Source organism: Bos taurus, chromosome 5 (assembly GCF_002263795.3).
Source record: "Bos taurus isolate L1 Dominette 01449 registration number 42190680 breed Hereford chromosome 5, ARS-UCD2.0, whole genome shotgun sequence".
Taxonomy (NCBI): domain Eukaryota; kingdom Metazoa; phylum Chordata; class Mammalia; order Artiodactyla; family Bovidae; genus Bos; species Bos taurus.
In genome coordinates this window covers 49,919,202-49,946,635 of record NC_037332.1, presented here as the reverse complement: position 1 = coordinate 49,946,635, position 27,434 = coordinate 49,919,202, and the positions used below count along the sequence as shown (strand labels likewise).

The 27,434-nt window shown below is 39.1% G+C and overlaps 1 protein-coding gene across 3 annotated transcripts; it reads left to right on the top strand.

Moving 5' to 3' along the window:
• The first annotated feature begins 923 nt into the window (after window positions 1–923).
• Window positions 924–27,175, top strand: RXYLT1 (ribitol xylosyltransferase 1). Of its 3 annotated transcripts, NM_001038114.2 has the most exon segments (6): window positions 924–1,227; window positions 2,607–2,762; window positions 8,604–8,706; window positions 17,992–18,306; window positions 21,114–21,284; window positions 26,738–27,165. In NM_001038114.2, coding segments are annotated over 6 exon segments (1,332 nt in total). In that variant the 5' UTR covers window positions 924–1,058; the 3' UTR covers window positions 27,156–27,165.
• The last annotated feature ends 259 nt before the right edge of the window (window positions 27,176–27,434 follow it).

Below are 27,434 nucleotides of genomic sequence, written 5' to 3'. Positions count from 1 at the left end.
ACACGACTGAGGGACTTGCACTTTCACTTTCAAACATTTCTTAATGTATGAGTGGGAATCACATTCACAATGTTGTGCCGCTGCGGCTGCTGCTGCTAAGTCACTTCAGTCGTGTCCGACTCTGTGCGACCCCATAGACGGCAGCCCACCAGGCTCCTCTGTCCCTGGCTCCTCTGTCCCTGGGATTCTCCAGGCAAGAGTACTGGATTGGGTTGCCATTGCTGCTGCTAAGTCGCTTTAGTCGTGTCCGACTCTGTGCGACCCCATAGACGGCAGCCCACCAGGCTCCCCTGTCCCTGGGATTCTCCAGGCAAGATCGCTGGAGTGGGTTGCCATTTCCTTCTCCAATGCATGAAAGTGAAAAGTGAAAGTGAAGTCGCTCAGTCTTGTCCGACTCTTAGCGACCCCATGGACTACAGCCTACCAGGCTCCTCCGTCCATGGGATTTTCCAGGTGAGAGTACTGGAGTGGGGTGCCATTGCCTTCTCCGGGTTGCCATTACCACCACTTTATTTTTTTTAATGGAAATTTATGTTCATTCGTTTTTCAGTACAGCCGGCTGGGGCTGGGGATCACATGTTGAACAGAAATTTTCCTAGTTCATACTTTCATCTGGCCTTCAGGAACCAAGGTGCTGTTTTGGTTTTTTTTCTTTGCAGTCAAATAAGGTATAAAGTCTTTCTGTACACCGGAAGGTAAGCAGGATTGAAAAGGGCCTTGGATACCCTGCAGAGGTCAGGGAGCAGCACGAGAGAAGGTGAGATCTTCCAGAGCCCAATTCCAGGCTCCACGGCAGGGAGGATTACAGCACTCCCCGAGGGGGCGGAGCCTACGGCAGGGCGGGACAGAGAAGCCACAGAGGTTGGGCGGGGTCAAGGGCGGGGCCTGAGCTGGGCGATGGGCGGGGCGGATAAGCCATGGGCGGGTCTGTTTCTGGTGACTCCCTCCCGCCGCGCTTAGGCCTGCTCCCGAAGCCAGCAGGACCGCGGCGCAGAAAGGCAGTCTAGTCCCTGGCCCACCTCCATGTTGGTGGTGACCTGAGCGGAAGCCTAAGTGGGATGCGGCTGACGCGGAAGCGTCTCTGCTCGATTTTTATCGCCGTGTACTGCCTCTTCTCGCTCTACGCCGCCTACCACGTCTTCTTCGGGCGCCGCCGCCGGACGCCGGACGTGCCTTTGCGGGGCCTCAGGAAGGGGGTTGTCCCGGTGCGGGAGAGGCGCAGCCGAGGTAGGATACCGGACCGCGGCCTCTCTTCTCGGCTGCGCGCCGGGTCGCGGGGCTGAGGGATGGTAGGGGCCGGGATAGCTGAGCCACGCTGCCACCAATCCGGCTCTTGGGTCCAGGATGGCTCCGGGGCGCACTTCTCCCCTTCCAGCTCTCGGTAGCCACCCCAGGCCTCGGGAAATCTCACATGCTGTCGCCACTCCCCACCCCTGGGGCTAACAGGTGCACACACTTTTAAAAACACATCTTGAATATCCAAGACGTTGTCACAAAATGCCAGATTCTCAGGAATGCCGCTGGCTTAAAGACATCTATTCCCATATTGAAACAAAAGAAAGTGAAAAGTGAAGTCGCTCAATCGTGTCCGACTCTTTGCGACCCCATGGACTGTAGCCTACCACGGTCCTCCGTCCATGGGATTTTCCAGGCAAGAGTACTGGAGTGGGTTGCCATTTCCTTCTCCAGAGAATCTACCTGACCCTGGAGTGGGTTGCCATTTCCTTTCCGACCCTGGAGTGGGTTGCCATTTCCTTTTCCAGAGAATCTTCCCGACCCAGGGATCGAACCCCGATCTCCCTCATTGTAGGCAGACGCGTTACCGTCTGAGCCACCAGAGAAGCCTATTGAAACAAAGAGCCTTCTCTAATCCTGCGGTGACTTCGGAAGACTAGAGTGTTTTATCTCCAAGTTTTGATCCCTTTTTTGTATTTTGTTGACCCATGTCAGGTTCGGACTCAGGCTTATTTCTTTCTTTCAGAATTTTGCACAATAGTATCTGAAACTGTTGGACACTTTTCATGTTGAAGTCAAGTTTTATGTATAGTTTGCGTAACGTCTATACAATCTATATAGAATTGGCAAAAGTTAAGCTTGTAATAATACATATTACTGTACCCAGTTATTTTTGAAGGCTTTTTTGGGGAGCCTAACATTTTGTTAACCTTTTATTTCAAGTTCTTTTGGGGTAATGGTTCAATAAAAATTAAGTTCTGATTTCCTTTTTAAAATTTTTATTGTGTGTTTAACCTGTTCAAATTCTCATGCTTAATCTCTTTGAAAAATTGAAGTTAGGATGCAGGTAAAACTCCCTGACTTTCCAGGTGGCTGAGTGATGAAGGATCCACCTGCCAATGCAGGAGATGTGGGTTGGAACCCTGAATAGGAAAGATCCCCTAGAGAAAAAAAAAGTAGCAGCCACTACAGTATTCTCACCTGGAAAATGCATGGACAGAGAAGCCTGGCAGGCTATAGTCCATGGGGATGCAAAAGAGTCGTACACTACTTAGCGACTAAACAACAACATCTAATTTAAATGGCTTGAATTTATCTATAACTGATGCTCTGCCTTATTGATAACACTTGGTACTCTTTTTATAACACAGAACAATCTACTTTGAGAAGTGAAGAATGGAATCCTTGGGAAGAAGATGAAAAAAAAGAACAACAACACAGACTTAAAACTAGCCTTCAGATAGTAAATAAGTCCACAAAAGAGAAAAAACTCTTCCATGTACAAATCTGGGGCAAAGCTGCCATTGGTAAGTTAATGTTTAAAGCTAAGATATGTAAAAGCATCATATAAAAGCACTATTAATACATTTAAAGTCCATTTCATCATTTGTTAAGATACATAATACATTTTTTTCACTTTTTTTCAGTATTCCATTTCTATTTTTATTAGACAACATCTGTGTAAACACACTGTCTTTAGCAGAGCACAGCTTTATCTGTAGACACAAAGAGCAGGTTGTGTGAACATCATTATATTAAAATGCCTATGTCAGCTGAATTTTCATGGAACTATGTGTTTATTAGACACTTGATGCAGAGTGTAAGATGTGGCCTCTGACCTTAATGGCCAAACAAGTTTAGGAAACATTGAACTAAACAAAGTTAAACAAGGTTCTTTGTTGCAGAAACTTTGTCAGAGGTTTTAATATGCCAGTGTTCATCATGAATGCCTCAGAAAGGGATATAGTATGTAGTTGATTAAACTTGGTTGCCCACTAAAGCACTTTTGCTCTGAGTATCATGAGAGTATAGTGTTCCAAATTATACAATATGCTCAATTAGAGAAAATGGCAACCCACTCCAGTACTCTTGCCTGGAGAATCCCATGGAGGGAGGAGCCTGGTAGGCTACAGTCCATGGGGTCTCAAAGAGTTGGACACAACTGAGCGACTTCACTCACTCACTCACTCACTCATCCTCAATGACAAAAGAGTCAGAAAGAACTTAGTCAATTAGAAGTGAGTTTTTTGGCCATTAAACATGAGTTAAATATATATACAGTAAGGGATATGGATAAAAGGTACCAGGTGAAAGGAAAGTAAACAGAATAGTAGTACCTGACCCATAATGTTTCATAAATTCATAAACATTTGCATACATAAATACTGCCTTGAAAATTACTGATCTCTAAAGTTCAAGTACCCAGACCCAGACCTCTAATCATCAAGTTCTAGCAATTTTTTTCTCTATTAGAACCTGTCATATTAATTTGTTTCTTTAAATTTGCACTTCCTCATTCTAGTCTTTAATTAAATATACTTCTTAACAGTTTTCATTATTCTAGACTTTTCTGATTTCAATCTAATAGGTACAAACTGGTCAGATGAGATTTATCAAGCATTGCATTCATCAGCCTATTCCCCAGGCACAGTCATAGGATACCAGTTACAGAAATTCCCATTCAAAAGGGAGAAAATGGAAGAAGAATGGAGTCACAGGTTTAAGCATCTTTGATATCCAACCACGCAGACTCCATTAGGTTTCAAGCCCTGGGAGTGAGTAATCTATGGCTCAAATGTTCTTTCTGGATTTTTCAGCTCCGTGCTTGAGAAGTCATCGGTCCATTTTCAGGAAGGTTAGCATGTGTTTGCAGCTCAGTAGCTTTATCAGCCTGTTTCCTGCTGTTAGGATTTTCCAATAAGCTTGTTTCATTTCAACTCTCTCTCTGTCCCTTTTAGTCCAAGTTGGCAGTGTTTCTATTAATATAACGTTCTCAAGAACCATGTCAGTCTCCCATATGTATGACATAAAGATTCGCTTTATTAGACAAGAGTTCCTCCACAGGTGTTTCCTGGATAACCCCATCTCTATTTCTAGCTTCTGCTGATAATGGCTAAGAAAATCCACAAATCAACACCTAATACTAAAAACAAAACAAAACAAACCCCTCTACGTGATTGAATATTCTGACCAGACATTAGCAAAAGGATGTCAGCTACATCTTTAGTCTTCCATTTTCAGGAAGGTTAGCATGCTTTCTTGACAGTGAATCCCCTAATTTTTCCTCTCTTTTGCAATCTGAAGAGGCTAAGAATTTTCAAAATCATCAAGTCATGATTCCTTTTTGCTTAATGTTTTTCTAAGTCTCTCTTTTCAACTCATATCTTATTGTAATCAGCGAGAAGAAATGAGGCCACAGCTACAACACTTTACTTAAAAATTTCTTCAACTAACTATCCAAGTTTATCATTTACAAGTTCTGCTTTGCACATAAGTGCAGGAGACAATTCAGCTGAACTTTCTACTTCTGTTTATAACAAGGATCTTCTTTACTCCAAACTCTAATAACATGTTCCTCACTTCCTTTGAGCCCTCATCAACAGCACTTTTAATGTGCCTATTTCTTCTAACAATCGGTTTATGATGATTTTGATATTCTCTAAAATGATACAAGTTTTTCCTACTGTTCTCCTAACTTTCTCCTGAGTTTTCATCAGCTGAGTCACTAACATCCATATTTCTACCTACAGTCTGTTTAAGTCAGTCTAATCTAAGTGTTTTTTAATCATTGTTCTCAAAATTTTTTCAACCTTTCCCCATTACCCAATTCCAAAGCCACTTCCAGATTTTTAAGTATTTGTTACAGCAGCACCCCATTTCTATAGCTACATAATATGTAGTTTCCTTTAGCTGCTATAACCAATTACCAAAAAGTTAGTGGCTTAAAACATATTTTTTATTTAAATTTAATTATTTTTAATTGGAAGATAATTGCTTTACAATGTTGTATTGATTTCTGGTGTACAACAGTATGAACCAGCCATAAGTATACATATAGCCCTCCCTCTTGAACCTCTCCCACCCCACCCTCCATCCCACCCCTTTAGGTCATCACAGAGCACCAGGCTGAGCTCCCTGTGTTATATAGCAACTTCCCACTAGCTATTTATTTTACACATTGAAATGTATATGTTTCAGTGCTGCTCTTTCAATTTACCCCACTCTCTCCTTCCCCTGCTGTGTCCACAAGTCAGGAGACCACCTGCAGTGCAGGAGACTGCCTGCAATGCAGGAGACCTGGGTTCTGCCCCTGGGTTGGGAAAATCCCCTGGAGAAGGAAATGGCAACCCACTTTGGTATACTTGCCTGGGAAATCCCATGGATAAACAAGCCTGGCAGGCTACAGTCCATGGTGCTAAGAGTTGAACACAACTTAGTAACTAAACCACCAGCCACTACCATGGCTGAGCAACATTCCATTGTATATAAAAACAACATATATTTTTTAATCTATAATTATAAGTTTCAAGTGTACTACATAATGATTTGATATAGGTGTATATTGTGAAAGGATCAATACAGTAAGTCTAGTGAACATCCATCACCTCACATAGTTAAAACTTTTTTCTTGTGATGTGAACTTTATGATCTACCCTCTTAGCAACTTTCAAATATGCAAATACAGCATTATTAACTTTGGTCACCATTAATTTATTATATTACGTTTCTGAAGGCAGAAATCTAAAGTGTGCCTCGGGCTATTCCATTTGGATGCTCTAGAGAAGCATCTGTTTCCTTGCTTTTTACTGCCTTCTAGTAACTGCTTTCATTCCTTGACCCATAGCCCCACCTCATCCTGACTTCTCCTTCTTCCTCAAACCTCTTTCCCTCATTTTGACACTCCTGGCTCCCTCTCCTGAGGATCCTTGTGATTATATAGGACCCACCCAGAACAACAGACTGGTTCAAAATTGGGAAAGGAGTATGTCAAGGCTGTATATTGTCACCTTGCTTATTTAGCTTATATGTAGAGTACATCATGTGAAATGCTAGGCTGGCTGAATCATAAGTGGAATCAAGATTGCCAGGAGAAATATCAAGAACCTCAGATATGCAGATGATACCACTCTAATGGCAGAAAGCAAAGATGAATTAAGGAGTCTCTTGATGAAGGTGAAAGAGGAGAGTGAAAAGGCTGACTTAAAACTTATTCAGAAAACTAAGATCATGGCATCTGGTCCCATCACTTCATGGCAAATAGATGGAGAAAAAGTGAAAACAGTGGCAGATTTTATTTTCTTGGACTCCAAAATCACTATGGACAGTGACCACAGCCACAAAATTAAAAGATGCTTGCTCATTAGAAGAAAAGCTACGACAAACCTCAGTTCAGTTCAGTTCAGTCACTCAGTCTGCAACTCCATGGACTGCAGCATGCCAAGCTTCCCTGTCCATCACCAACTTCCAGAGCTTGCTCAAACTCATGTCCATTGAGTCGAAGATGCCATCCAACCATCTCATCCTCTGTCGTCCCCTTCTCCTCCTGCCTTCAATCTTTCCCAGCATCAGGGTCTTTTCAAATGAGTCAGTTCTTCTCATCGGGTGACCAAAGTATTAGAGTTTCAGCTTCAACATCAGTCTTTCCAATGAATATTCAGGACTGATTTCCTTTAGGATGGATTGGTTGGATCTCCTTGCAGTCCAAGGGACTCTCGAGTCTTCTCCAACACCACACTTCAAAAGCATCACTTCTTTGGTGCTCAGCTTTCTTGTAGTCCAACTCTCACATCCATACATGACTACTGGAAAAACCATAGCTTTGACTAGATGGACTTTTGTTGCCAAAGTAATGTCTGCTTTTTAATATACTGTCTAGCTTTTCTTCCAAAGAGCAAGTGTCTTTTAATTTCATGGCTGCAGTCACCATCTGCAGTGATTTTGGAGCCCCCCAAAATAAAATCTCTTGTGGTTTCCATTGTTTCCCCAACTATTTGCCGTGAAGTGATGGGCGTAGAGAACGTATTAAAAGCTAAGCGCTAAAGAATTGATGCTTTTAAACTGTGATGCTAGAGAAGATCTTGAGAGTCCCTTGCACAGCAAGGATATCAAATCAGTCAATCTTAAAGGAAATCAACCCTGAATACTCTTTGGAAGGACTGACGCTGAAGCTGAAACTCCAGTACTTTGGCCACCTGATGTGAAGAGTCAACTCATTGGAACAGACCCTGATGCTGGGAAAGATTGAGGGCAGGAGGAAACGGGGGCGACAGAGGATAAGATGATAGGATGGCATCATCAACTAAACGGACATGAGTTTGAGCAGACTCTGGGAGATAGTGAAGGACAGGGAAGACTGGCGTGCCACAGTCCATGGGGGTCACAAAGAGTTGGACATGACTTAAGGATTGAACAACAGCAACAACACCCAGATAATCCAGCACTGAACAACATCAACACCTAGATAATCCAGCATAATCTCTACACCTTAGCATCCTTATCTTAATCACATTTAGAAAGCCTCTTTTGCTTTCTAAAGGTAATGTATTTACAGGTCCTAGAGATTTCATCTTTGGCCATCTTGGGTTGGGAGAAAGCATTACTAAACCTACTGTATTTGGAAAGCTTTATCTGATTAGCCTAGTCTTTTAACATGGTTTTTTTGTACATGTCTTTTAGTGTGATGAGAATGTAACAAAACACATCTTCCAATGTAACTTTTTAGTTACATTTAGGTAACTGGGCTCCCCAATTACCTCATCGTCTCCAGAATACCTTATTGTGTGACAATAAGGTATTGTGTGACACTGCTCTCCTCTACTCTCAGAGCTTTCATATAGGTGAAATCATAATAAAACATAGGGGCTGGCCTAAAGAGATAGGATGCAGTGGCATTTGTCTGCAGACGGCATCATGTAGTGAAGGATGTGTGCTCAATTGGGAAGGAGGTAATATCTCCTTGATATACTGAATGTATATGCATACGTGAGACCCTCTGGTTCTATTTGGCATAAGATGGTAAATCCATCCCCAGCTTGTTATAGTATAGAAACAGTTCTAATCTAAGGTAACTTACACTGTAATATAACACATTTCAGGATAAGATGGGTAGTCCAATGATAGGGGTTTCTCAAATTTAGAATCATAGAGTTTATTATCTTTAGTATATCCCACATTTGCCACATTTTACACTGACAACATCTGAGTTAGTCTCTTGTACATTAGCTGCCATATTGATGATTTTGAGCCCAAAGAGGAATAGAATCTGATTTCTGATCAAATAATATGAAAGAGCAGAACATAAAGTCATCTCACACAATAGAGTAAACCAGATGGTAAATGCTTTCATTTTTTGTTTTTTTAATTATCAGGTTTGTATCTCTGGGAGCACATTTTTGAAGGTTTACTTGAACCCACTGATGTGACTGCTCAGTGGAGAGAAGGAAATTCAGTTGTTGGAAGAACACATTACAGGTATTAACTGTGCAGTATTAACCTTTGATATGGTGCTGTACAATGTTTTATATCAATACCAGAAGAAAACTCAGAGGAAAATATGTTCATAGAAAATATTTCCACTTTAACTTGTGAAGAATGGAGAATCTCATGAATATATATTTGTAGTTATAGCTTACCTTAAACATTTTCTTATAAAATTGGATGTTACAAAATTCTGCTTTTTTTGGAATTCTATATATGTTTTATTTTAATCAAAACATTTCTGATTATATGGAAAAGTCCATGCTCTAAATTTTGTAACATTTGGTTATTAATAAATATTTAACATTCTATCTTGGGGGAATGATACATAAACAAAGTTTTTATTTTTCTCTTTCATGTAATAGAGTCACATATTTTTATAATACATGGTAGCTAAAGCTACTGCTATTAGTTCTGAAATTTTTATCCATTAAAACATTTCATATATGAGTTCTATCATGATTTGATAGTATAGATTACCATTTTACTGCAATATTCAGAAATATTTTTTTAGATTGAATAAAACCAATGTATTATGAAGATTTTTTTTACATTCTTATTTTTATAACTGTCATTGCATATTTTCTGAAGGTTTTTGAAGAGCATTAAGAATTTTATTTAGAAAAATTGTGGCAATGAAGTAATATTGTTTTCTATTAGATTTTGCCTTCCAATTGAAATAAAAACCAAAAATAATTATTTTAAATGCTTATTTCATTTAACAGTTATATTATTCAGGGGGAAAAAATGTGAACTAACAATTATGGCTTTCATTAGGATTCTATTTATTTCCCACAGAGATTAAGAGGAAAGGCTATGGTTAATATGATGCTGGAAAAGATTGAGGGCAGGAGGAGAAGGGGACGACAGAGGATGAGATGGTTGGATGGCATCACCGACTCGATGGATATGGGTTTGGGTGGACTCTGGGAATTGGTGATGGACAGGGAGGCCTGGCGTGCTGCAGTTAATAGGGTTGCAAAGAGTCAGACGCGACTGAACTGAACTGGACTGAATATGAGTTTCATTTGAATTTTCTTTTAATTCTTTATTTACTGTATACTCACTTGGAAATCAATTTCATTGCATGTATCTTTTCAAAGAAATCATTCTTGAAAAGCAAACAGACTTTTAAATCATCATTGGTAATGATTATTTTTCCTTTTATCTCCAGGCTTATAGATGGGATTATAGATGTAATCCCACTGAAGAGTTTATACATAATTCTAAACTAAAATTGTTGGATTCAGGTGTCTGAAAGTAGATGTGTGTTTTACATATAAATCTAACGTTTTGCTGTTTTAAATGTAAGCATATGTTATGAGTATTAGTTTAATAGATCTACCTACAACATATAGAATTTCCAAAAGAATTATTTAAAATTTATTGAGAAGTTAACATACAGTGTTATTATATTGATAGCAAAGATTTTGAGCAAATAGCCTTAACTCCAAAAAGAAAAACTCACTTCCTATTTCCTTCTGAAATACTTACCTGAGATTTTATATTATGATTAAATATCAACGCTATTTCCTTTTAGATTTCAAGAGAACTGTGTATTCAGGGAAGTTCACTGTTATAACTGATTTTTGTAAACAAGTTACTAAAGGTTTGCTGCTGCTGCTAAGTTGCTTCAGTCGTGTCCGACCCCATGCGACCCCAAAGACGGCAGCCCACGAGGCACCCCCATCCCTGGGATTCTCCAGGCAAGAACACTGGAGTGGGTTGCCATTTCCTTCTCCAATGCAGGAAAGTGAAAAGTAAAAGTGAAGTCGCTCAGTCGTGTCCAACTCTTAGTGACCCCATGGACTGTGGCCTCCGTCCATGGGATTTTCCAGGCAAGAGTGCTGGAGTGGGATGCCATTGCCTTCTCCTACTAAAGGTTTAGGCTCATGGAAAGTAGCATATATAATTTATCCAAAATTAATAATCTTCTATTAAATTGCAGTTTTGAGTTGAATCAGGCTTCATGGGTACTAACTAAAATGTTTTGACACATTCGTTTTTTACTTTCCCCAAAGTTGGAAGTAGTGGCTCATCTTGAAGATACAGAAAGAGTTTCTGAATACTATCAAGATCCTTTAAATAAGCATAAATACATTCTATTTAAACCTTTAAGTTTGCAAAGAATTTATATTATTTAATTTTAATTTCACAACAGTTCTGAGGCAGAAAATAAAAAGGATATCATCAGTGTTCCAGGGTAAATCAGGCTCCTGAATGCTTATTCTTAAAAATTCATAGGCCCAAGCGATGTAATCCAAGGTACCAGGTAAATAATTCAGAATGGAAATACAGCTATCAGACAGTCCCTGTGCCTTTATTGGCCTGACCAGCTCCTTACTTCCTTAAAGGCAGGCTATAAGTGATACCTAAATATTTGGGAGTTGTTTGATTAAATATGGAATTAATGAACTCACTATTCATTACAATGAGTGAAAGCATTTATAGATAATATTAATGGTTATACTATATTTAAGTCATATACTGGATCATAGATCAATACAGATCTCAAATAAACTTTTCATTGGTAACCAAAGATACTATAGTTAATTTTTCATAATGCTCATTCTCCCTCTCCAGCCAGACTAATAAGAGGGTGGGAGTGTTTCAGCATAAACATTGAATTAGGAAGGCATGGAGTCATGGCAGTGATACTAGTCGTGAGAATGGGGTGAATTGCAGCAGCTATTCAAAAGTAAGGGCCATTCATGAATTCAGCATACCTATTTTATAAAACTGAATTTTCTAAAACTATCAGTCAAAAACGATGTAAAATCAATGGCTGAGAGCTATGTGGATGGTTTAGTTTGTGTACTTATTATTGATCAAGGCATTTGCCAGTCTCTTGGCTGGCAAATTATTAATCTTATCAGTAACTCACTTAATATAATAACATACAGCATTTTTTCGGTAGCACTTACTGAATTTAGGAAAAATGAAACTATTTACACTGGATTCTAAAAAATATGTTTTGCTCACGTTCAGCTTAGAATTCAATATTCAGATTATTTCTCTGGACTATCTAAGTATCAAAAGTACTTATTGGGAGCAAAGTTTTTAACTGAACCTAGGAGAAGGCAATGGAGAAGGAAATGGCAACCCACTCCAGTGTTCTTGCCTGGAGAATCCCAGGGACGGGGGAGCCTGGTGGGCTGCTGTCTATGGGGTCGCACAGAGTCCGACACGACTGAAGCGACTTAGCAGCAGCAGCAGCAGGAGAAGGCAATGGCACCCCACTCCAGTACTCTTGCCTGGAAAATTCCATGGACGGAGGAGCCTGGTAGGCTGCAGTCCTTGGGGTCGCTAAGAGTCGGACATGACTGAGCAACTTCACTTTCACTTTTCACTTTCATGCTTTGGAGAAGGAAATGGCAACCCACTCCAGTGTTCTTGCCTGGAGAATCCCAGGGACGGGGGAGCCTGGTGGGCTGCCGTCTCTGGGGTCACACAGGTCGGACACAACTGAAGTGACTTAGCAGCAGCAGCAGAAAAAGTACAAATATTGAAGAATAGAAGTTCTGACTATTAAATATATGCTAAGAAATCTAGAAGAGGAAGTCACTGTTTCAAAATTCCATGTATAGCTCCATAAATATGTTCATTTTTCAGTTAATGGATATTTATGACTGATGCATGATTCGTAACTTTAGGAAACAAAAACACAATGTTTCATCATGAGTAAATATACTATAATATACATATGCCTGAGCATGCATGCATGCACACTGAATGCTCAGTCTTTTCAGTCGTGTCTGACTCTTTGTGACTCTATGGACTGTAGCCTGCCAGGCTCCTCTGTCCATGGGCTTCTTCAGGAAGAATACTGGAGGGGGTTGCCAAACCCCCTCCTGCAGGGGATCTTCCCAACCCAGGGATTGAACCCACGTCTCCTTCGACTCCTACATTGCAGGTGGATTCTTTGGCGCTGAGCCACTGGGGAAGCCCACATATGGCATACTGTATAGCTGGAAATTTATTACTAAATTGAATTTTGTAATTTGATTCATATTTTAAATGCAGTAGGAGAACTTAAATAAATCGGTAGAGCAAAATAACTCTCTTAAAGAGAATTACGGCTTACTTATTCGACGTTTACTGAGTTGCCTGCTAGTTGGTTCACACTAGGTTCTGAAGATCTCAAAATGAATAAAATACTTTTCCCTCAGGGAGTTCACACACTACAGGCTGAGATAAATACATTAATAACTTTGAATCTGTATACAGAGCATAATGATAAAGACATGTATACTCCTTAGTTGTTAGGGAAATATAGAGGGAGGGTCATTAAGTCACTGTAAGTAGAGTTGGGGGTATGGCATCTATCAAGAAAGGCTTCCTAGAGGAGGTGATAGCTGAGCTGAGTCTTAAAAGATTAGTAGAATTTAGAAAGGCACCAAGAGGAGTGATTATATTCCCAGCAGAGTCAGTATCAGAACTGATACACAGCTTGGTTTGTGCACAAAATTTCAGGCCATTCAGAACCCCCAGAACATGAAGGTGGAGTAGAGTAGCTGATACTGGAAGTGGAGGGCAAGGGCCAGATCATGGCGGGCCTTGTAACGTGCCACATTAAAGCTCTTGGACTTTGTTCTTGTTCAGTGAAAAGCAGTTGAGGATGATTAAGCTAGATAGTGTGGTATTGTCATACGTTTTTGGTGTTGATGTCTCTAGTAGCTGTGTGGAAAAATGATTTGAAGGAGACAACTGAAATCAGGTAGGCCACAACTTTGCATTAGAAAACTCTTAAGTATCCTGCTGAGATATAAATAAGGGATGAAATTGGGAAGTGGTATTCTGACAGAGTCAGGAATTTGAGAAACTTAGGGGCAAAACTGTCAGAATTTAAGGATTATTAGATGAGAGCAAGAATCAAATGTGACAGTTCCCTGGTTGCTAGCTTGCATGACAAGATAGCTAGTATGCATTCAACATAGAAAGTACAGGAAGAATAAAAGCAGATTTTCCACTCTTCTCTAGCCCACTACTCAGCACCAGCCTAACCCCCTTTTTCACAGCAGACAATCCTGCCTATTTCCTCAAGAATACCCATAACTGTCGCCCTTAACTAGCTCCTCTAACATTTATGTACATGATCTCTAAGTGATCCCTCACCTAACCTTCTCTTTTTCTTAGCTCGAAGACGGTGAGGTGATTCCCTAGCTCAGTATTAACTTCCTCTACCTGTGCATCCTTTCTACATACTGCAAGACCTTGCTCCATTGGTTACTTCCTTGCTCGCCTCATCTTCAGCCTTTCATTTATTACTTTCTTGCCTTCTCCTCCACACTTTCAGAAGAGTTGTCTGTGCTTACTGTCCCCACTTACTTTTATTGTAAATTTATTTAAGTATGCTGTTGCTGCTGCTGCTGCTGCTAAGTCGCTTCAGTCGTGTCCGACTCTGTGCGACCCCATAGACGGCAGCCCACCAAGCTCCCCCGTCCCTGGGATTCTCCAGGCAAGAACACTGGAGTGGGTTGTCATTTCCTTCTCTAATGCATGAAAGTGAAAAGTGAAAGTGAAGTCGCTCAGTCATGTCCAACTCTTAGCAACCCCAAGGACCACAGCCTACCAGGCTCCTCCGTCCATGGGATTTTCCAGGCAAGAGTACTGGAGTGGGGTGCCATTGCCTTCTCCGTGTTTTAAGTATAGTTGATTTATAATGTTGTGTTAATTTCAGTATAGCAGAGTGATTCAGTTAAACACACACACAGACATTCTTTTTCATACTCTTTTTCCATTTGGGTTTATCACAGGATGTTCAATATAGTTCCTTGTTGTTTATCCATTCTATATATAATTGTTTACATCTGCTAACTCAGACTTCCAGTCCATCTTCCCTACTCCCCGTCCCCCTTGGCAACCACAAGTCTGCTCTCTATGCCTGTGATTCTGTTTCATGGATAGATTCATTTGTGTCATATGTTAGATTCCACATGTAAATGATATCATATGGGTTTTGTCTTTTTATGACTTAGTTCACTTAGTATGATAATGTCTAGGTCCACCCATATAGCTGCAAATGGCATTGTTTCCTTCTTTTTTACGGCTGAGTAGTATTCCATTGTGTATACATAGCACATCTTTATCCATCCATCTGTCAGTGAGCATTTAGGTTGCTTCTACATCTTGGCTACTGTGAATAGTGCTACCGTGGACATAGGAGTCCTTGTATCTTTTTGAATTACAGTTTTATTTGAATATATGCTCAGAAGTGAGATTGCTAGATCATATGGCAACTCTATTTTTAACTATATTTTTAGTTTTTTGAGGAACTTTCATACTGCTTTCCATAGTGGCTCTACCAACTTACGTTCCCACCAACAGTGAAGGGAGGCTCCCTTTTCTCCACACCCTCTTCAGCATTTGTTAATTTGTAGACTTTTTAATGGTGGCCGTTCTGACTTTTATGAATTTTGAGTTGCACTTCTCCTCACTGAACTTCTTACTGTCCCCTTACTTCTCATTCACGTCTCAACTCATTGCAGTTTGACTAGCACACCTCCCAACACACACATACACATAACTATCTGAATCGTAAGGGAATTTTTTTTTACCCCTAAAGTTTCTTTATCTAAATCCATGTTTCCCAAATTATGTACTAAAGTACCCTGGGGCACCACAAAATATTATTAATATTTGTGGGAATGACAGTTACACTTCACATCTGTCAAACACCATGCAAATTACTAGTTTGAGGTAGTTCACATTTCAACATTAGATCACCCTGCATCCACTTCAGAGATGTTACGCGTTTGTGGAGCTGAGTTTCTCATGATTGCTGTGATCAAATCGAGGTACCACTCAGAAATCGAAGTGGAATAAGCAGTGACTGAGGCAGTGTCCTCTCTGATTCCAAGGTTTGAGAAGTTGTGTAGTGCTCCGTAGGTACACACATCCCATTATTAAGCATGTGTAGTTAGTTAAGAGCAAAGAGTCAGATACGGCTGAGTGACTGAACTGAACTGAAATAGGAATATTACTTTTTTCTTCAGTGTATGCATGTTATTTTTTAAGTGGCTTCTAAGCTCTTGGACAGAAATACTTAACAAGTTATTTGAATCTAACAATTTAAAAAACATTGCTCATGAACCATTACTCATTATTTTTGGTTTGGTAGATACTATGAAAAAATTACCAAAACACTGAAAGTTTCCTGGGAACCAAAAAAATTGGGGAACTTCTGATCTATACCTTGACTCCGCAGCATTGACCCCAGGGCTTTCACCTTTACTTGAACATGGCCTCGAGGTCTGGAAAACCGGTTGGTCAGCGCGTGAGGGGTGACATGCCTGCTTGCTGGAATTTGAGAGCCTTCTACAAAAAGGGAGCTGTAGAGACTCCACAACGGGTCAGATGTGCCCTGAACAAATCATGCTTTTGTTAATTTGCATGGATCAATAAAATCAGAAGTATTCCTCCCTATCCCTTCATTTTGGGATCTTCACTGCATCATTCGGGATCTTTCACTGTGGCATGTGGACTCTCTAGTTGTGGCTCATGGGCTCAGTAGTGGTGACATGCTGACTTAGTTGCTCCGCTGCCTGTGGGAATCTTAGTTCCTTGACCAGGGATCAGACCTGCATCCCCTCTGTTGCAAGATGGATTCTTAACCACTGGACCACCAGGGAAGTCCCCCTGCCTATAACTTTTGTGGTTTAGTCACTAAATTGTGTCTGACTCTTTGCAACCCCATGGACTGTAGCCCTCCAGGCTGCTCTGTGCATGGAATTCTCCAGGCAAGAATACTGGAGTGGATTGCCATTTCCTTCTCCAGCTTATAGCTTTAAAGGAGACAGAAATGTTCATGTGCTACCAATAATAACTATTTTAAATTTACCATAACTATCCTCATCATCTCTAAAGTGCTTTCTAGCCCCTCAGACTCTGCAGAGTCTCCTAAATGACTAAATGATCACTGAATCATTTGGCATCTTCCTGTCCAAGGCAAATTCAAAAAACACAGTTTTGTTCCCATAGCTTATCATCACTGTAGAACAATGTCATAAAAATCACACAGTACATAAACAAAATATAAATACATATTTATACTGATTTGAGCTAACATACTAATTTGAGCTAACCATAGTGTCTTGGGAAAAATTCAAGCTCTCAAGTTAGATCTTGATTCAAATCTCAATGCTGCCATCACAGGCTGTGTAACTTCAGCCTTATTTCCCAAATGCAAAATGGGGGCCTAATGTCCTCTGCAGAGTTGCTGTAGAGGTTAAAGGAGAACCTGTGCAGAGTGCCTATGTACCATGTATATAAAAGGCATTTAATAAATGTTAGTTTTTTTATCCCAAACAATAATAAGCAATAAAAGCAGGATTTCAACATATTTGTACTAAATATTTAAAGACTCTAGCAAGTTATTAAAAAATGGTTGAGCAGGTTGCAAAGAATCCAGGACCATCTACTTTTACCATAGGTTAAATGGTACTTTTTATATTTAATACATATTCATTTAAAATATTTCAGTGGTACTGGTTGTTCAAAGCAGCACATGATATGAAAATGGGAGTTATGAAATGTATCTACTCCTTTTATGATATTTTTAAATACTTTAAAGAATAGGGAGTTTTACAATGGATTCCCATTTCTCCACCACCTGGAACCAGGTGGCACAGTGGTAAAGAATCCAGTGCAGGAGACAATAGAGATACATTTTCAATCCCTGGATAGGAAAGATCCCCTGAAGAAGGAAATGGCAACCCTCTCCAGTATTCCTGCCTGGAAGATTCCATGGACAGAGGAGCCTAGCGGGCTCCAGTCTATGGGTCACAGAGTTGGACACGACAGCACACCCACACACAGAACGAACAGGTTCTGGCTCTCGGTCATATTTGCTTCAGATATATAACTTTCCTCTTAAAAGAATTAAATATTTCCAATAAAGGCATTACATGCTCTCTTCATATTGTTCCTCATGTCCTTTCCTCTTCCTTCCTCCTCAACCACTATCGTGAAATGGTTATATATCTTCCCATTCAAATTTTTATATTTACACTTTTACTAGATATATAAGCATAAATTTTTTTCCTGTGGTATTTTCAAATTTGCATATAATTAATCTGTCTACAACCAAAACTTCCCATTAATCTACATCTCTGTCCCACCATCCAAACTTGTTCAAAAAAAGTATTATAGAAATTGTTTCTAGGAAGTATATGGATTAAGTCTCATTGTATATTTTACGTAAAATGACATAGAACTTCTGGTACCAAACGATTTTGTTCTCTTCTTGTTTGTCTCTTGTTTTTCTTTTGTTTTTAACAGCTTCATCACTGGTCCGGCTGTGGTCCCAGGGTACTTCTCTGTTGATGTGAACAATGTGGTCCTGGTTCTAAATGGAAGAGAAAAGGCGAAGGTCTTTTATGCCACCCAGTGGTTACTTTATGCACAGAATTTAGTGCAAACTCAAAAACTCCAGCATCTTGCTGTTGTTTTGCTAGGAAATGAACATTGTAATAATGAATGGATAAACCAATTCCTCAAAAGAAATGGAGGCTCTGTGGAACGACTTTTCATAATATATGACAGCCCTTGGATTAATGACATGGATGTTTTTCAGTGGCCTTTAGGAGTAGCAACGTAAGTACAAATTATTTTTACATGTTTCTAGGCTCTAAGACCTGAATCTCTGTACCAGGAGGATTGTGTTTTAGATTTGTGATAAATGTAGTTCTTCTGAGCTCCTTGAGGCCATGTGCCACCTTTTCTACGGGCAGAAATGTGGTTTGGCCTCATGCTTTGGTAATAATAGTTGATATTTTTAGGGTATTTTAGACTTTGATGAGGAGACCAGATAAGTTACATTTTTGTATTTTAGAACCCCAAGGCATAGTAAATTTTCAAATTGATCAGTAGTGCCTTAAAGAGATATTTAGCAGTGGATGGCAGAGAGACAGATTTTCTAAAAACAATTATAGAATCTCTTCATCTATATCTATATAACTATTATATAGATACTTAGTTTTCTTAAATCCCTACTTTAGATCAAGTATTACATCAAGAGCACCCTGACCCTTCAGTTTGGGAGGATTATAATATACTCAGATCTGACACTGAGATTGGTTGAGTTTGCACAGATCTCTTGCATGTGCTCAGTCATGTCTGACACTTTGCAACTCCCTGTACTGTATCCCACCAGGCTCCTGTGTCCATGGAATTTTCCAGGCAAGAATACTAGAGTGGGTTGCCATTCCTACTCCAGGGGAATCTTCCTGACCCAGGGATCAAACACACATCTCTAGAACCTCCTGCATTGGCAGGCGAATTCTTTACCACTTCCCCACCTTGGAAGCCCTCTCCCCCAAATTAATTTATATATTATTTTGGGGTCTTTTTGTCTATCTTGTTGTTGTTGTTTAGTCACTAAATTGTGTCTGACTCTTTTGTGACCCCATTTACTGTAGCCTACCAGACTTCTCTGTCTGTAGGATTTCCCAGGCAAGAAGACTGGAATGGGTTCCATTTCCTTCTCCAGGCTATATTCCCGAATTAGGGATTGAACTCACGTCTCCTGCATTGGCAGGAAGATTCTTTACCACTGAGCTACCAGTCTATCTTTCTAGTAAAAGGAAGGTTAGTTAAATAATATGTAATATATATGAGGCCTTTCTTTAAAATTGGAAACTTATTTTTTTATCATTCTGTTAATACAGGGCCTTTGAGTAACAATAAGTTGACTTCAAGTTGCCACTAGTACATAAACTTCCTGATAGCAGGGATTTTTGTCTCCTTTTTGCACTACTTTATCTGTAGAGCCTAAAACAGTACATACACAGATTAGGCACTCAACAAATATATGTCAAATGGACGAATTATGAAATAGCTAACTAACGTGGTACTTGAATCAGATATTCATTTTCTATTATTTTATCACAGGTTACAAGATGTGACCTTTGACTGTCACCAGGGAAGCACATTGATAAAACATAGTCTCTGGCCTTCCATGTCCAGATTCTGACTCAACAGGTTTAGGATAGGGAAGAAGCAGACAAAAGGTTTGCTAGGTATAGCCAGGTTTAAGATGCTCTGAAAAATCTAGCCTTTGAGTAGAATGTTTGAAATAAAATAATTATTTCTTTATAGTGTACTACATCACCTATTCATACAGTATAGGAGGGAAACTCATCATAATTCTGGTACTGTTGGACAAATATCTTTCTTATAGACCAGTGGTTCTCAACCAGGTGCAGTTTTGCCCTCCCCCTAGGAGACATTTGGCAATGTCTGGAGATACATTTGATTGTTACAAGTGGAGAGAGGAGGTGATACTGGCATCTGGTGAATAGAGGCCAGGGGTGCTGTTCAATATCTTACAGTATAGAGGACAGCCTCCACAGCGAAGAATTACCCTGCCCAAAGGGCAGTAATGCTGAGATTGAGGAAGCCATTATAGCCCTAACTGTTACGTTAAGCTTTGCTCTTACGTGAAGGTTGTAGTTCAGGCACGTAATTTGTTGCCTCTTATTCCCAAATGCCCATAAGAATGAGCCGATTGCAACAGGCCTCTTCTGTGTGGGATATAAGATTTTGGGTTTTTTTAAAAATCTACTTGAAAAGCTTTTGGAATTGGAATTCTTTGTTATAGCAATAAAAAGAAACAAAATAGTGTCATTTGCAGAGACGTGAATGATCTAGAGACTGTCATATGGAGTGAAGTCAGAAAGAGAAAAACAAATATATAATATTGCTTATATGTGGAACCTAGAAACATAGTACAGATGAACTTACTTGCAAAGCAGAAATAGAGACACAGATGTAGAGAACAGACATATGGGTAACTTATGGATATGAAGGGGGAAGGAGGGGTAGGATGAATGGAAGATTAGGATTGACATATATTCACTGTATAAAATAGATAACTAATGGGACCCTAACGTGCAGCACAGGGAACTCTACTCAGTACTTTGTGGTGACCTAAATAGGAAGGAAGACTTAAAAAGAGGGGATATATGTATTCGTATGGCTGATTCACTTTGCTGTATAACAGAAACTAACAAAACATTGTAAAGCAACTATACTCCAATAATTTTTTTTTTTAAATCATGATTATTACGAATGTAGAAGATTCTTTATACTTTGAAGATCTTAAGTTCTTCCTGTCTTATAACTTCAGATCAGTAATAGAAGTTGAATATAAAAAAGCAAAGCATTTTAGGTGCATAATTTCTGTAGCAACCTTGTAAAGGATGTCAAAGTGAGAATGTTTTTTTTAAGTGAGTAGATTCAGGAACTTTTCCAAAGTAAGCATGGAAAATTTAACTTGAGATTTAAAGAATCTTATTTTAAATCTCTCTTTTCTACATCATCATGCTACCTAAGATGTTAGATTATGCAAATTTTGCTAATCCTCTTGTCATATATTAACTCACGTGTACTTACTTTTACAGATACAGGAATTTTCCTGTGGTGGAGGTGAACTGGTCAATGCTACATAATGAAAGGCCATACTTGTGTAATTTTGTAGGAACCGTTTATGAAAATTCATCCAGACAAGCACTAATGAAAATTTTGAAACAGGATGGGAATGATAAGCTTTGTTGGGTTTCAGCAAGAGAACAGTAAGTTCTATGTTTACTTGATTCATCCAGCATGTTTCCAATCTGTGAAACATGTTTCCAGGCTTTATGTGACCCTACAGATTTCCACAGACATTTTTAACTCCATTAATACCAGTCTTTCCCCAGAAGATACATTAATAATTAAAGCTGTGATGAAACAGTGTTGTATACATTAAAAATAGAGAGCATCTCCCATAGTCCATCTTGAAGACAAACATTGGTAACTATCATATGCACATGTCAATTGTTAGGTTTCCTCAATAATATTTGTTAGTCAGACTTGAACACAGGAGACTGTGGATGACAATAAGAATCTTAGGTTCATCTCTGAGATGTTCAGCAAACCAGTTCAGTGTTCCAAGACTGGCATGCCGTATGCCTCACAGCTTCAGGAACCTGGCATCACCCTGAGGACAGAGGCCATTCTTTGAACCCCGAGATCTAACATAGGACCTTGCATAAAGTAGGCCAGGACAAGTGGGGAATGGATGGATGGATGGATGGATTTAATAGGGTTAACTTTCTTCCATCTTTTACATGGTAATCATGAAACAGGTGTTCATGGACTGAAGGAAGAAATTTGGAGATCACTTATTTTATTTTCGGAGAAGGCAATGGCACCCCACTCCAGTACTCTTGCCTGGAAAATCCCATGGACGGAGGAGCCTGGTAGGCTGCAGTCCGTGGGGTCTCTAGGAGTCGGACATGACTGAGCGACTTCCCTTTCACTTTTCACTTTCATGCTTTGGAGAAGGAAATGGCAACCCACTCCAATGTTCTTGCCTGGAGAATCCCAGGGACGGGGGAGCCTGGTGGGCTGCCGTCTATGGGGTCGCACAGAGTCGGATACAACTGAAGCAACTTAGCAGCAGTAGCAGTATTTTATTTTTAAATAAACAGAGTTTCATGTAAAGCAGTGTCATCAGAGAAGTAATGCCTTTTAAAAAAATGTCCTTTTACATCTAGAAATACATTAATTGGAGCAGATACTGTATTCCAGAAAACATGACTCTACTACAACAAAGAATACTCTACCCAGTAAAGTTCTCATTCAGATTTGATGGAGTGATCAAAAGTTTTACTGAGAAGCAAAAGCTAAAAGAGTATAGCACCACCAAACCAGCCTTAAAACAAATGTTAAAAGAGCTTCTCTAGGTGAGAAAAGAAAAGGCCACAAGAAAGAAGCAACTTACAAAGTGAAAAAGTAAAGACAAACGTACAGTGAAGGTGGGAAACCATCCACACATGAAGCCAGTAGGGACAAAAGAAAAAAGTAGTAAAGTCATCTATATCCATAATAAGCATTTAAGGGATATACAAAACAATTAGATGCAAAATATGATATCAAAAACTAATTATGAGGGGAGAAGAGTACAAATGCAGGGGTTTTAAAATTCATTTGAAGGTAAGACATCAGCAACTTAAAATGATAGAAAAAGGTGGTTCTTTGAAAAGATAAACCCAAATGTATAAACCTTTAACAAGACTCTTAAAGAAAAAAAAAAAAACAAAAAAACGAAGAGCACCCAAATCAATAAAATCAGAAATGAAAAAGAAAAAGTTACAGCCAATATTACAAAAATACAAGGGATCATAAGAGACTACTATGTACAACTATATGCAAATACAATGGACAACCTAGGGGACGTGGACAAATTCTTAGAAAGGTAGAATCTCCCAAAACTGAACCAGAAAGAAACAGAAAATATGAACAAACTGATTACCAATAATGAAATTGAATCAGTAATTTAAACACTTCCAACAAACAGAAGTCCAGCACCAGATGGCTTCACAGGTAAATTCTACCAAACATTTAAGGAAGAGTTGACATCTATCCTCAAACTATTTTTTAAAAATTGCAGAGGAAAAAACACTTTCAAACTCATTCTACAAGGCTATCATCACCCTATGTGATACACCACATTAGCAAAGTGAAGAATAAAAACCATATGATCTTCTCCATAGACACAGAAAAAACTTTTGATAACGTTCAACATTCATTTATGATAAAAACTCTCCAGAAAGTGGGCATAGAGGGAACTTGCCTCAACATAATAAAGGCCATATACAACAAAACAGGAACAAGACAAGGATGCCCACGCTCACCACTTTTATTCAGCACAGTTTCAGAAGTCTTGGCCACAGCAATCAGAGAAGAAAAAGAAATGGAATCCAGATTGGAAAGGAAGAAGGAAAACTGTCACTGTTTTCAGATGACGTGATACTATACACAGAAAATCCTAAAGACACCACCAGAAAACTACTAGAGCTCATCAGTGAGTTTGGTAAAGTTGCAGGACACAGAATTAGCATATAGAAATTGGTTACATTTCTGTATACTAACGATTAGTGTACTATCAGAAAGAGAAGTTACCATCTTATCAAATAAACTACCTAGGAATAAACCTACCTAAGAAGGGAAAAGACCTATGCTCAGAAAGCTATAAAACACTGATGAAAGAAATTGAAGACAACATAAACAGAGGGAAAGATATATCTTGTTCATCTTGTTCTCACAATAAAAGAATACTATTAAGGTGACCATACTACCCAAGGCAATCTATGGATTCAAGGCAATCCCTATCAAAATACCAATGGCATTTTTCACAGAATTAGAACAAATCATTTTAAATTGTTTGGAAACACAAAAACCCCAAATAGCGAAAGAAAAAAAAATCTTAAGAAAGAAGAATGATTTGGAGGAATCATGCTCCCTAACTTCAGACTGCACTACAAAGCTACAGTCATCAATACAGTGTGATACTGGCACAAAACAGACACGAAGATCAGTGGAGCAGAGTACGGAGCTCAGAAATAAATCCACACACTATGGTCAATTAAGCTGTGACAAAGGAGGCGAGAATATACAATGGAGAAAAGACAGTTTCTTCAGTAAGTGATGCTGGGAAAATTGGACAGGTGCATGTAAAAGAATGAAATTAGAAATTCTCTAACACAATATAAAAAAATAAACTCAAAATGGATTAAAGACCTAAATATAAAGAACAGATACTATAAAACTAGAAGAAAACACAGGTAGAATTCTCTTTGACATAAATAACAGCAATTTTTTTTTTTAGATCTGTTTTCTAAAGCAAAGAAAACAAAAATAAGCAAATTAAACTTAAACTTTATTTTAAATTTTAAATTTTGTTTAAATTAAGTTTACCTAATTAAACTTAAAAGCTTTTGCACAGCAAAGGAAACCATCAATAAAACAACAACAACAACAACAAAACCTAACAGGTTAATATTATATATATATATATATATATATATATATATATATAAATAGCTCATCCAACTCAACACCAAAGAAAGCAAATGGCCAAGTTAAAAAAATGGGCAGAAGAACTAAAAAGACATTTTTCCAAAGAGGAAATGCAGGTGGCCAACAGGCACATGAAAGTACGCTTAACATGGATACATCAGGGAAATGCAAATCAATGCCACATGTGTGAGGAGCAAGGGACACTGTGCCTGGAATGGAAGGAGTGAGGGAAAAATATGAAAGTTGATTGTACAAACAGGCTTACTCTTGATATTCCTTTACTACCGTTGAACCAAGGAGGTAGAGTAGCAGTCCTCCTTGCTTCTCATTGCTGCTTCCAGACCTCTTTCCCTTTTCCCTCCCTAAAACAATATCAGTTTTGAATCTCATACCAGCAGACGAAAGTATTCACTACTCTTTCTCTTTGAAATCATAATGGAGAGAAATAAATTGGGAGATTGACTTATACACCCTACCATGAATAAAATAGATAACTAATAAGAGTCTACTATATAGCACACGGAACTCTAACCAGTACTCTATAATGACCTATATGAGAAAAGAATCTAAAAAAGAGTGGATATATGTTTATGTATAAATGACTTATTGCCATATAGCAGAAATCAACATTGTAAATCAACAATATTCCAATAAAAATTAATTTAAAAAAATAGCTCCTTTATAAAGAAATCATATAAACCTTGGGTTTATCTTCTTAATTCTTTAGGAGTCTAGTTCCTGATACACTCTCATTCTCTCCGACATTTCTCCAGCCTCATTCTTAGTGATCCCCAAATCCACATGAATGGTCTTTGCATAGCCTTGGTCCTGCACTTCCTTTACTTCCTCTCCTCCAGTGATTTGGGTCTCCACTTCGGTCATTCACTGTCATGGTCATTTTCTAGACCTCATGATTACACATACTGCATGATCTCAAGTTCCAGCAATTCTCTCTGTAACCATCTTTTTCTGACATTCCCACTCATTCCCTGTAATAATCTGATTTCAGCAATTTAGCTGGGACTTACACGTCCTTGTTCCTACTACCTTTCCGTTGTCCTTCACTCACCTAATCTTTACTTTCTTATTGACCCCACTTATACTTCGTAATCAATCATGACTGCATATACATTCAGCTTCTTCGTTTCTTAATCTGGCAAATCCTAACTGGTTAAATCCAGCTCTGTTGCCTGCTCCATACCTCCACCTGTGCAGCCACACTTGGAGAAAGGTGCTGACTGATCTCACTTGAAATATCTGACCTTGAATGTCTGGCAGTCATCCATTTCTGTTTTCCATGTGTTCTCCCCTCTTTCCTGGAAGACCGTTTCATACCCTCTTTTCTCTACCCAGCTGCTCTTACCTTATAACCCTATTGTTTATTTCCCTGAGAAAATAGGAGAAAACATCTAGCTTTCTCTCAGTTTCTACCCTTGCCCCATACAGTCTGTTCTCAACACAGTAGCCAAACTGATTTTGCTCAAACACAGATGAGGTCAGTTACCCCTCTGATCGAAACTGTGTGATAGGGTACTCTGACTCCATTTTCTGCACCTCTCCCCTTCAGCCACCCAGGCTTCCTTGCTGTCCCTTGAAAATGCCAGGCATGTACCATCTCGTGGCCTTTATGCCTGCTCTACTTTCTGTTCTCTCCCCAGATACCTGCGTGGTTTGCTCCCTCATCCCTGGCTGCACATTCGGTTGCCGCTGAGTGAGACGCTCCCTGATCACCTATTTACACTTGCAGTACTACCCTACCAGAAACTCCCTCCTCACTTCTCTGCTCTGGTTTTCCACACAGTGCTTAACACCTTCTAAATAATTGGCTTGACCTGGTTACTATCCGTCTCCACCACTTGAACTGAGATATAAGCTCCATAAGGGCAGGAATTTGGAGGGTGAGGTAGAGAGAGAAGACCTAGCACTCACAAAATTTTGGCTGGTACAACATTCATTCAGAAACTGTATAATCACTAGATTTTAAGTGTACAACTGCAAACTTCTCAAATTCTTAACTATTTTCAAGAAATCTGTTTGGGCAAGACTTGACTCATCTTTTCTGCCTGCCATCTCTATAGTGTGTTTACCATTTCCTGTAACCAACATTAAAAGATAAAATATTTTCTTCCACAAAGATATGCTTAGTAAAGTGAAAACTACAGTTATTTTTCTGATTTTCTAGGTGGCAGCCTCAAGAAACAAATGAAAGCCTTAAGAATTATCAAGATGCTCTGCTTCAGAGTGATCTCACCTTGTGCCCAGCAGGAGTAAACACGGAGTGTTACAGAATATATGAGGCTTGCTCCTATGGCTCTGTTCCTGTGGTGGAAGATGTAATGACAGCTGGCAGCTGTGGAAATTCATCTGTGTACCTTAATGCTCCTCTGCAGTTGCTCAAGTCCATGAACGCTCCTTTCATCTTTATTAAGAACTGGAAGGAACTTCCTGCTATCTTAGAAAAAGAGAAGACTATAAATTTAGAGGAAAAGATTCAAAGAAGAAAAAGATTACTTCACTGGTATCAACACTTCAAAACAGAGCTAAAAATGAGGTTTACTAATATTTTAGAAAGTTCATTTTTAAAGAACAATAAAAATTAACTGTAATTCATTGTTTTCAAGCCAAGGTCTGTGTTTTTAAATCATTTCTAATGCTGTGTGTATGTGTGTGTGTATTTAGAAATGTTCTTTAAGGTACCCAGTAGACTCTAGATTATGTCTGTAGTATTGACCAAGTACAGCCTTACTGGACCACTCCTGAAAATAAAGTTAAAATAGACTCATTTGTACAAAGTTGAGTGATTCAACATTTATCAACTCTTCTCACTCGATAAATCTGCTCAAGGAAAGCAGCATGGTTTCCTGGAGAGACTGGGCTGT